Here is a 12290-nt window from a genome sequence, read left to right on the forward strand (position 1 = left end):
CCCAGCTGATGGGCTAATAAATCATACCCCTACCCACAAGCTATGGCTACATACACATATGTAGATAACTACAGCTGTACATAAATAGAGTCATACAGTCTTACACTAATTATGGTCTTTATATTAAGTATTATTATTTGTATTATACTAGTGTATAATTTTTAAGCTATAGTAAAATTGTAGTTTGACAGTGTAGATAGTTTTGTGTGTGTACACCAGAGCTGCTGAGGTTTCAGCTATGACCCTACGTGCAGCTGGCCAGGTCCCAGTGCTTGATCACACCTGATTACCCAGAGCACAGGAGGCACAAAGCTGGCCCAGACAAAACACCAGAGCCAGGATCCAAGCAGTGACATACATGCAGTCTTTAAGGCTACACTGCAACCCTGGGGAACCCTAACCAGGAGCTCTTTGCTCCTTTTGCCTTACTGCTGTCCCTCTGCCTCTCTGTAAGGTGCCTGGACAGCTGCAAGCTGCCTTTGCTGGGCTAAGGGCTCCTGTTCCCCTGCAGCCCTTGAACGATATGGTGGCCCCCAGGCATGGCTGGACTGGGCTCAGGCATTTCTGCCACCTTCAGCCCTCCCCGGGCAGCACCTGGCTTGGAGCACCCTTGTGCCCCACAGTGCTACTTGGCACCCCCGTCCCTCTCCTTGCATCTCCTGAGCTGCCTTCGGTTCTCCCCAGCGACACAAAACAGGATGGCATTAAATGTTAATTTTGTTCCTTCTCCCATGTTCTCCAGCCTTACCCACCCCCTCATCCCGCCTGCCCTCTCTCGCTCCCCTGCAGCCTCATGCACTCACCGCCTCCTGTCCCCACACATCTTCCTGGTGCTCCCCACCACTGCCCAGCCCCTTGGCACACATCGGTCCCACTCAGAGTCCTGTCACAGGGTAGGAAAAAACAGACAGGGAACTTCCCGGTGGTTTTGCCTTCCTTTGAGGAGGTCAAAGGGAAACCACAGCCACCTGGATATGGGCTGGCAGGACCGCACGGGGCCCTCTCCAATGCTGCAACTTTAATTGAACAGCATGGGTTTGGGTTTGGTTTTTTTTGGTGTTGTTATGCTTTGCCTCCCCACGGTGCCCCAAGCCACGAGCTGTGCTGTCACGCTCCCTTTGGCCGCACCTCTCACCTTAGTAGAAAGTGCAGAACATTCAAGGGACGCGCTCCACGGCCCGTGTGCGGAGCAGCTCTGCCAATGCCAGCCTCACACACAGCCCAGGCCTCCTGCACCTTCCAGCGGCCCGCTCTGGGGAAAGACTTCCATGGAAACACTAAAGCGGCTTTTCAGCCCGTTCAAAATTTGCTCTCCTTGCACAAGCAAAGCGGACAGTCCTTGGAAGGTCCTCCATGGAAATCCATGCATCATCCTGCTCAGCAGAGGAACTCTTTAATGGGGTACAGCGGAGACCAAACCATAGCGGGACACCTAAAGGAGCCCAGATAATTCATGGGGAACAGGCCCATCTACCAGCTAATAAACAGCATAGCTGGGTACAGCTGCCAACTCAAGCAGCCCCTGAAATACCAAGGTTGGGAAGCTGGAAAGAACAGAGCTCCCTTGTCCTTGTAGCCTTTGCCCAAGCATCTGCCAAGGCCCTTCAGGTCCCTACGCTGGGTAGGAGGGACCTTCCTTTGCAAAGCTGCTCCCCTGCTCAAGGAGCAGGAAACCACCACTCTCACACAGCCCCTCAGCAGCTCAGGAAGCTCCACAAGCATCATGTCAGACAGGGCGTTCACAGTGCCACCTCTCCACCTAGCAAAGCGGGACACAAACACCCTTTTCTGACAAATTTAGCTGCCGTCAGGTGAGGAGATGGTCTCTGCACACATGCTGACCAGATGCTGACTTGAGGGCACAGCTGCGTTTTGCAGGCTCACAAGGTACCACATCTGGAGCAGGAACACAGCAGGCCAGCAGACAAGCGACACCAATTCCTCCCTGTTCATACAACTAGGACCAGTAACAATGAAAGGCCCAAGTTCCACTTCTGCTTATCATCCCAGCGTTCACAACACTCCCTGGACAAAAGCAGAACAGGCCCAAATTTCCATGTGATGCATCAGGCAAGGAAATGTGTCCTATGAACAGAGGGGAGCAGGGAGGGGGAAGATGACATTTTTCTGGCATCCCATTTAATTTATTCCAACTTTATGCAGCTGAGCTTTTCCAAAAGAGAAAAAGAAAAACACAAAAGAAAACTTCCTGATTCCTAAACAAACAAAAAAAAGTACAAACTGCAGATGACAGCCAGCGTGTGCAAGGTTTACATGAAAAAGCGAACACCCTCGGATGTTAACAGAAAACAGGCAGCATCACTTTTACAGTTACTTGGCTTTGCATGGAGGCATGTTTTCTCTCTCTTGTGTACTCTTGCTCCCTCTCATACACATTCACATGCATGCACTCCCACCCCTGACTTGCCAAAGCAGGTCCTTTCCCTGTCTCCTCCACTGCCACATCCAAACCCCTTCAAAGTCATGAGGGGCTGAATTTACAGAGACCACCTCTGCCCTTCACACTTGGGATCTGAAATGTGAGGCCAAGGCAGGGAAAAAAGCAATAAACCTCAGTGCTCTCCTTCCTCCAGAAGCCATTTGGCTTTTTGCTTTTCCTTCTCCAGATTCAAGTCCCCAGATGAGGAGGTATCAGCAGTGTGGACCCCAGCTGCGGTGTTTCTCCACTACCATTTGGTGTTTCTGGGTTGTGCCACCAGAGGCTAGTCCTGTCCCTGCAGGTCATGGTCAAGTAGCTCTGCTGCCTGGCCCCCACCACGCAGGCACAAGGTGTCCCCCGCCAGCACCCATACTCACCAAGGAACCCCTTTTCCTCAGCCATATTCAACCTAACCATGTGGAGGCCCTAGGATCTGAAGGATGTTTGCTGCTTAGAAGGATTTGCCTGAAATTGGGAGATGCTTTATCTCCCTCCACCACCCCACCCTGATTGCATTTAAGGGAAGCCTGAGACTTTTACTGTAAGGAGAGAATTTTTGCATTTACTCTGCAATTGGTATTCATATTAAAAAAAAAGGGGGGGGGGGGTGAAAAAAGGGAAGAAAATAATAAATTCTCCTTCCTTAGGCGACGGGGAAGTTATTTATTCTCAGCATCGGTGTGTTCTGTACAGAAAGAAATCAACAGGTGAAGTAACAGCAGAGATACATCTCTCCTCAGAGTGGCATGTCCAGCTCAAAACCTCTCAGAGCACTTGGAATCACTTGGATTTCATCTATACAAATGTGTGTGTGGGCAGAGGGGTGCGTGTATGTCAGGGCCTTTACAAAGCAAGATATATACTGTAATTTACTTTAAAAAAAAAACAACAAAAAAAACCAAAAAACCAAACACCAAGAAGTGTGTGCTGAATAGCAGATGCTCACTCCAGTCCCAAGCAAAAATGGAGGGACAAGGGCAGCTGCTTGGGAGTGCAGGTTTTAGATGGGTTTTTCCTATCTAGAAACAAAGAAAAAATGAATGAGAGGGAGAGAAAGAGAGACTCCCTGGCTTGTTATCCTAAATCTACACAGGCATCCTTCCACCCAGCCCCAGCAAGTTCACTTTAGCTCCCTCAGCATAAGCCGATCCTAAAGAAATACTGGGCAATAGCTCTTCAAATCCCCCAGAAAAACAAGCACTTAGCTTCACCATCACCCAAAGGCCCCATCCTCCTGGACCACTGGCTGAAGCCAGGTCCCTGTGGGGCTGGCTGTGCCCCAGCACCAGGAAGGGAAGCACCCAGGGGTATTTTGGGCAGGGGGGAGCTACCTCATCTTTAGCCCTTTCCCTCACTGATGCCTCCTTGGGGGATGCATCCCAACCATGCTGCCATGTTCCAGCTGGGAAGCCAGGGGCTTTCCTCCTTCCCTCCCTCCCACACCGCATCCCATGCCAGGACCGAAGGCCAGGCTGGGGCACAGGGGACCGGCAGGACGCAAGAGGCAGGCGACACAGTATTTACAGTCTTTGGTCTTGGGGAAGGGAGGGAAAGAGAGGGAAAGGGTGGGGAATTTTCTTTGTTTTTTGTCCCACTCCCACCCATGGCAAGGGTTTTTTTCCCCTGGGAGGTGTTGGGGAGCACACAGCGCTCTGTGCTGGAGGGTGTGGGAAGATGCCGCAAAGCAGCAGGGAGGGCAGGGCCGCAGGGCGAGGAGCAAAAAAGACCAGTTCTCTGGCTTACACTGGGTGAAAGACTATAAGAAAGCAGTCCCTTCTCCTTGCAACCCCCCCACCCACCCCCCACCGCCCTTCCCCTCCCAGTATCCCTCCCCTCCCCAGGAGCTGGGCAGCAGGGGAAGGAGGGCAGCACTCAGGACCCAACCCCAGTCTCTTCCAGAGCCTAAAGAGACACGCTGAAACCCATGTAAAATCCAGCACTGGGGCCACGGCAAGCTGCCTCCAATGAGCAGGATAGCGTCTCTCTACTGGCTCCGCAGGGCATGTGCTCCCCGGTCCTCCTGCTCGTGGGCTGTATAGAAGAGGTGGCACTCAGGGTCCCCACGGATGGTGGGTGCACCCTGAATCACCTTCCCGTGGATGGGGTCCACGCACCAACACTCGCCACGCTGCCCGTTCACCGACATCTTGCACTGCATGGAGAGGGACAGGGCAGGTGTCAAAGGAGGAAATGGGGGGACAAAACAACCCCCTCCCCAGCCCCACCAGTAGAGAGCCCAAACACAGGCAGAGCTGCAGCTTCTCCAGTGATCTGGCACTAGTTTGAATTTAGGCAAGATTCATGGATGCTGCACTTGAAGACCCAAGGGTTTGTACTGCACCAGCAGCACTCGTCCAGCAGTCCAGGCTGAGGGCTGGACTTCTTCCTGCAGGGGCCGTGCCAGGGACCAAGAAGCCAATTTTAATGAACCACAAGAACACCTAACTATCCCAGAGATGCATTGCGCTCTGCCAACTGTGGATGAAAAGCATCCAGAGTCAAGAAGGATGAGACAGGCTGCGTAAGCTTCTTCTCACCTGCAGACTGGGCTAAACAAACTGACACATGAGCGCAAGGCCCCCACAGCCAGACACAAACATTTTTCCAAACGGGGTTTCACTCTGTCCCAGAACAGAGACAGGGACTATGGTGCATCTGGACCTGGACTCTGTCCCCACCCAGCCTGGTTAGAGACAAGTTTCTTGCCCTAATGGTTATCATCCACCTCTTGGCCTGGACGGGCACAGGCACTTTGAACCTGATGCTCAGACCTCCATCCCCAGCAGGTACATCTCTGAATAGGGTGTAGTAGGAGATACAGAGGTTACTCCATCAGACCAGCCTCTGCGTGCACTCTGTAAAGCTGAATTCAAGCCATTTTCTGCAGCTGGACTGAGGTCAAAATGCAGCCTTGTTCATGGGAATAAAAAGCACAAAAAGAGAGGATCCAGAAGAGTGCATCCAGGCACGCTCCACCCATGCTCTGGCCCACAGGAGGTGGGAGCAACTGGGAATGCTTTTGCTGGCATCTGCTTTCTAGCAAATGAAAAGGAGCTGATGCTCAGCTCTGGAAATCCAGATGGAGGGAAATGGGTATCATTTCACATTTGCCTTGTTTGCCCTTAACCAGGGCAAAGGTGTGGGGAGAAGAGAAAGCAATGTTTGTCTCCTCTCTTTTTCTGCAGCAGTGACTAGCATGTAACTCATCTGCACCCTTCAGTGCAGGATGACTTGTTTCCCAGGCAGAAGGAGCAGCAGAAACTGTCTTTTCTTTTGTAGCACACGATGTATTGCTGCATTGCCCAGGCTCGTTCCCCAGACACATCTCCTTACAGGGAATTTGCCAGCTCTGCTCCATCCATCCCTTCCAAGTGTGCTCATGCTGGGGGATCCAGCCAGCCCATGGGGCTCTTCAGGGAGAGGCAGAGGGTGAGGGTCCAGGCAGGACAGGGAAGAGAGAAGGGACAGAGGGAGATTATATCTCAGAGCATCCTACTTTTTTTAATGCTCCTGATCAATGGGTAGAAGTAGCCCTAAGAAAACACTTAGCCATGAAAACAGCAGGTTTTCTGGGGTCCCCTCCAAATAGCTATAAAGGGCGCTCATATCCAGGTACTATTCACACATGGCTGCTAGTCAACCCTGGACAAGCTGGTGTTTTGCTGCCCAAGAGATTTTTCCTGGCATTTTTTCCCCCATTAGCCACTGACACCTGCTGGTTTTGCATGAATAAAGCAAAGAAATCAGAATTCAGACACACTTTAAGTCATTTGAGTCCTTCTGAGTCCCACAAATACTTTCAGAAGCATGCTGCACCCCAACCCCCACCTTGCCTAGAAGGAACCCCTCCTGGAGCTGTGGGCCCAGCCTTGATTTGCTAGTAAAACTAGTAAAGTGCGCTAAAAACAGGAGAAGTACTTTCTGTTTTGTCTGCAAGACTGGCCAGCATTCAAGGCCTCTCGGCTTTCCCCCTGTAGTGGAGGCCCAAGCAGGACAAGACCTGGCTCAAAGCACATGAAAATAGACCTGGACAGATAAGCAGCTCTTGCAGAGAAGAAGGGGCTCTGAACTAAACAGATTCTCCATCTCTGGGCTGCCTGCAGCCACATGTGGATGTGAGTCTCACATCTCTTCTTCCTAGCCCGTGGCTGCAGACGCACCTAGGTGTTACTAAACCTGTCCATGCCATGTGCAATACTTGCTGTTTACCCCACACCTCACACCACGTGTGCGGCTATCAGCCCAGCCCCAAGCTGCACATGGTGGGGACGCATGCTGAGCTGAGCACTGCTGCTGGGAGTGCAGCCAGCCCCAGGGCTCTGGCTCTCCCCACCTACCTGTTTGAGATTGTACAAGCCATGCTTGTCACAGTTGGGGATGTGGAGGGAGTAGAGGTGCTCCAAGGGACCTCGCTCGTCCGGCAGCCGCATAGTGGAGATGCGTTCCAGAACCTGATCTAGCTCCTGCTGACAAGGGGTCTGAAAAGAGCCAAGAAAGCAGACAACAAAACCAAAAAGAATCAGCACAATGAGACAATTCAATGTCAACACTTTGGACAAGTAGGAATGAACACCTGTGTACACCTCCTCATGACACAGCTTTGCCACCAGGTCCCACTGCAGACTTAACCTGAAGTTAATCAGAAAATCAGAGTGCCGCACACCTGCACATGCCGATGTGTGGAGGTCCACACAGGGAGACAGGCACATCTCTCCCATGTGCCTCACATGGCCAAGACCCAACAGGACACCCCTTGAGGAGGAGAAGCCGCAGAGATGCTCCCATGGGTCCCACTGGTGATTGCAAGTGATGTGAAACAGGACTAATCTAATCCAGACAGGCCAGGAGGGCTTCCATGAGCATAGCCCAGATCCCACACCCAGAAATGCAACTCAAAGCATGTGAGACCCCATGGGAGTGGAGGCGAAGCCCTGGGAACAACACCGCCCAGCAAAGGCAGCCTCCGGAGGCATCCCTTTTGCTGCACAGCAGCCCCAAGCCAGGGCTCCCAGCCAAGGCAGTCTGGCTGAATTGCACCTGATGCGAGCTGGAGCGAGTCCACACCTCTCCTTTTGCAGTTGTTGTTTGTTTGGTTGTGGTTTGTTTTTTTTTTTTCCAAAGGAGCTGCAGCGGCGTGGGAGCTCTCTAAGATGACATTGCCGGCACCTTACTTTGAACCTCTGCTTTGCCTGGTCCTCGGAGGGGACGAGGGCTTTCTTTTAAATCCCCTTTCTGTCCCTGCGCTACCGTATATAAATACCCTATACGTTCATGGAGATACGTATTATAGACCTTCTGAGGTACCTTTCCATCCCCATCCCATCCAGTTGCCATGACCAAGCTTCCCACTAGAGGGAAACCACGGCCAAGGACTGGAGGGCAGAGCAACACGGACAAGGAAGAAGGGCACAGGCGGGACTCCAGGAACTCTTCCAGCTATGTGACAGCCCCACAGTCCACCCTCGGGGGCCTCGGGACCGCGCCTCAACCTGGACTGGGGCTGCCCTGCAGCAGGCAGACATGTCCCCCGTCCCCAGATCCCCTTAGGCCATCCCTGGCACTTGCTTAGGTAAAAAGGGTGAGAGAAAGCCAGTCCGCAGGCAAAGGGCACGCTCTCACCCCTGCGGAGGTAGGTGTCAAGCCAGCGGGACCCCCCTTCCCCAGCCCTGCTGTCAGGAGGTGAAGCTGCAATGAAAATAACGCCTCCTCGCCAGCACATCAAAGTTCATCAGATAGTGTGCTCGGCCCCAGCTTCAGGCCAAAAACAAATATTTGCTTTTCCTTTTTTTTTTCCTCTTACCCTCACCCCCCTTTTTTCTTTCTCTTTAGGTTTGTTGTTGTGTTGGTTTTTTTAAGACAGTTTGTTGCAGATGTCACTACAGCTTGACATTCAGCATTTCCTGGCAAGCCTACAGCTGCCCTCATTAGCTCCCCATGCCCCTTTGCCCCCTCACCCTGCCCGTCGACAGCCGCGACTTCTTCGAGTCCTCATGGTTGTGATGGGGCTTGCCGACTTTGCCCATCTGCCGCTGCTGCTCGTTCACCTTCTCCCTCATAACTGCCAGCTCCTTCATGCCTGTCTTCATGGGCTTCCTCCCGCCAGCTCCGCTTAGGATGCCCGTGGTGCCATCCACATGGTTCTCGGCAAGGATGCTCTCGGACCGGTCATCGCCATTATCTGCAGGAGACAGGGCAGACAAGGAAAGGGTCAGGATCAGCCAGGCACTCTCTCACGTATTCATCCTGTCCTGGATCGCTTTCAAGCGTGGCTGGTTACCAAGCCATAAAATCTTTGCATGCAAAAATTTTAAACTGCATTAGCTCTTTCATCTGGAAGGTGAGAATAGATCCTTTCATTCTGGAGTTATTACCACACTAAAAGACAGTTTAGAGAACAGGGGAAATAGCTGCTGGAGGAGTTCTTTCTGGGTTTAATTTGACCTTCTAAATTACTTCCCGGAGAATGTAATTTTCCCATCAGAAGTCCAGTTGGGTTAGGGATGCCAAGTGTACTTCGGCTCCAAAACCTAAAACCACAGTGATTAGTAACAATACCTTGAGTCCATCTATCATCCCCCAGAGTATCTCCAGGAATACTTAGTCAATATTAGTGTGCTAAAATAAATTCTCAGGCCTGCTTTCAGAAATACCTTGCCTCTGTTTTATGGCCACCCTAATTTCCCTTGGAGAACCTGCCATTTCAGTGATTGTCCCTGCCGTATCGTCTTTCACATAATTTGTCATACAGTGCATTACTCATTTAGCTTCTACCTAGTGCTGCACTTAGGCACTTCTACTGACCGTGGAACAGCCCCACATGTCCTGGGTCCAACTCTGCCACTACTGCAAGCCACAGACCCCCAGCTAATTCGGTCATTTCAAAGTCAGTTAGCAGAAATCTGGGAATAAACACTGTACTTTTCCCACCTCCTCCACTCCGCTTTGTGTATATTCCAGTTCACTGGGTGCCACTCCTGAAAGCCATCCTTGCCAAAGTAGGACACAACAGTCACGATGCTGCAGACACCAGTCCCTTTGGACCTTGCAGTGGCAACGAGGACAGATCTTAGTTCCTCCTGCTCGTTCCAGAAGTCCAGAAGGTGACACACCTGATGTCTCCTTGGTGCCTGGTCTGATCTGGCTGAGCAAGCATGTCTAACACTGTAGCTGGATCTAACATGGAAGCTGGCCCTGCTTTAAGCAAGGGCTTGGACCAAGACCTCCAGAGATCTTTTCCAGCCCAAATTCTGATTCGACCCATGCACGCACATCACCTCTCAGCACAATAAGCTAGGCTAGGTATGTTTCTAGATCTATCTGTATATAGGAGCTCTTCAGCAGCTCCACAGGTCCCACACCAGTGACAGACCAGGCCATTCTGGTCCTACAGTGGTGACAAACATGAAATGTCTTTTAGCATACGCCAAAGAGGAACTTATAGCATCTAGCCTACCAACATCAGCATTCTCTCCGGCATCTACAATCTAAAACTCAGGCACTTACATAGAAACAAAAGAAATCACATCAAATTGTGCATGATGAAGGGCAAGTAATGTTTTAGCTCATGTAACAGTGTTTAATGTATGGATCTCTTCTACTTCTTGAAAGACCAAGCACACAGAGAATTAATAGATTTTAACATTTCCTTTTTTTCAGAAGATGCATTGTGATGTTTTGTCAGGGCATAGCTCTACTGCCATGACAGTAACAGCAAGTATTTATTTCTACCACAGCTTTCCAAACTCTTTTCAGGTGTTGCAACCCCAAGCTCACACAGGAGGAACTGCAAGAAGAGTTTTGTCTGAACTTACTCAGCAAATGGATGGCTGCCTGCAGACTGACGGCAAGAGGATGCCCAAGTGGGCTGGATCAAAGAGCCACCCCAGCCCAGCATGCCATCCACAAGAGACCACCAGCAGCTGCTTGGGGACACATGTCAGAAGAACCATTCCCAATCTGTGCTGCAGATCAGCAGTAAAAGCACTTTCATGGCTGGAGACTGCATCTGACCCACAGGATTTAAAAGCCACCAACAGACCCATCCCTCAATGGATTTGTCCAATACCCTTTTGAACTGCCTCACCATTTTGGCCTCGTATCTCCCAATACTGGGATCATCCCACTTCCCAGAAATACCAAATGTGTTTGGTCTGCAGGTTTTTAGCTGCTTAGGTAGCAACTGAAAAGCAAACACAGAGCAAAACCAATCTGGCAAAGTCCATGACTTTCCTCAATACTGGTTCCAGATGAGAACTGGGACCAGGTTTGATAGCCAGATGGGCAAGCTCAAAGTCTGGGCTGCTGCCTGGTGATTGCCGTCTGGCTGTCATCCTAGGAGCCGGACAAGGAATATTTTGAGCAGGAATCTTCTGTTTATACACCAGTCTCCTTGTTAATTAGAAACACATAGTGAGAAGAGAGAAGGCCATGAGGCCGCCCTTCAGACAGGATCAAATGAAAAAGCACCGTGCAAGAGACGGGCAAGGCTGGCCAGGCTCTGATCCTCAACGAGCTACTTGGGAGGGTCTTAGCCCTCCAATGTCTTTTGTGCTCTTCTCCTCGGCATCCCACCAAGCTGCTAAGAACGACAGAAGAACAAGCACAGCATCTCAGACACGCTGCAGTCCCCTGTTTCATTCAGAAAACCAATGGTACAAACTGACAGAAAAGCAGCAAACTAGAAGCAGTGCCTTCCCCAATGGATTCTCGCTACTTCCTGCCTCCAACTAAAATATATAGACAACTGCCCAAATAAGCACTGCACTAGTAAATGAAGGCAAGCTGGTAAGCCTCTTGTCGGCTGATTCATTCACAAAACCTGCCTCTGATAATATTTTCACTCATTTTTCTCACTTTCCAATGCTAACAAATACCAGCCCAAAGAAAACCACTGATGGGAGCAGAGTGTGCAAGCCCATGTGCATGAACACACCCAGGGACAGGAGAGATTGGTCTTGGCTCCCTGGGCACCATCACAGGAGTAAGCCTAGAGCAGAGGCCAGGGAGGTCTAGCTGCTATCAACCACAAGCTCTCCTCTCTAAGATCAACCTTTCCACGGCAAGCCATACCTTCACCCTGCTGCCAAGCTGGACTGATCCATCTGGGGCTGATACCAGAGCCCCACCACAGCTTCTCCCTCTCCGAAATCTGGCGCTGCTTTTAAGGAGGAGCTCTCCTGACCTGGGGCTTGCAGAGATGGCTCAGTCATTGGGGAAGGGAAATGGGACAGAAAAGGTTGGCCCCATGTGCCAAGCACTAGCACTGCCTTCACAGACAAGCTGCACGCGTGGGAGGAGGCTGAGCATCAGGTGTGATGGACCACATTTCAAAGAGCAGATGGGCTGGGTAGTAATGACAAGAGGTCAGGAGAACACAGAGCATGCTGTGAACCAAACAATACCTTTTAGAGCCAGATAATGCTTTTTAATGCTGCCCAAGAGTGAGTTGTGCGCGCTTGCTTATGACTATACGTGAAACAATTAAGCCACCCACCAACTTAAGCAGCACGGGATGGGCAGGTGTGCAGTTGCCTCAGATATACAACCCTAATCTGTTTGTCATCCTGGCAAACGCCCTTTCACTGACCAATTTCAATTCACTAAATATATCTGTGAACAAAGCAGTGCCAAACTCCAAAACAATTATGTTTTATAGTTCTTCCATTTTCCTATGGCATGTGGAAAACATCTCCTGTGCTATTTTGGATCAAAAGGTAAAGAGCTTTGTGTAGGGTGGGACAAGTGTGGCAGGAATCAAAGCAGATAGCTGAAGTTCTCCTGAACACTGATGTGGAGCCCATGAAACACCTCTGTCCACGCCAAGAAAATGTGTTCTTTATGGCCTTTTTCA

At 50.8% G+C, this 12290-nt stretch overlaps 1 protein-coding gene across 4 annotated transcripts in view; it reads right to left on the reverse strand.

Moving 5' to 3' along the window:
• Positions 1-3083: 3083 nt before the first annotated feature.
• IGFBP2 (insulin like growth factor binding protein 2) overlaps positions 3084-12290 on the reverse strand; it is an 80208-nt gene continuing 71001 nt past the window's right edge. For all 4 annotated transcript variants that reach the window (XM_080398755.1, XM_080398752.1, XM_080398753.1 and 1 more), the window contains exons 2-4: positions 8395-8618; positions 6778-6918; positions 3084-4592 (exon numbers count right to left, since the gene is read on the reverse strand). In XM_080398755.1, the coding sequence (XP_080254881.1) occupies positions 4425-4592; positions 6778-6918; positions 8395-8618 (533 nt within the window). In that variant the 3' untranslated portion in view covers positions 3084-4424. The remainder of the gene's footprint in view (positions 4593-6777; positions 6919-8394; positions 8619-12290) is intronic.

Source organism: Falco punctatus, assembly GCF_963210335.1.
Source record: "Falco punctatus genome assembly, chromosome: 8".
In the NCBI taxonomy this organism is placed as follows: domain Eukaryota; kingdom Metazoa; phylum Chordata; class Aves; order Falconiformes; family Falconidae; genus Falco; species Falco punctatus.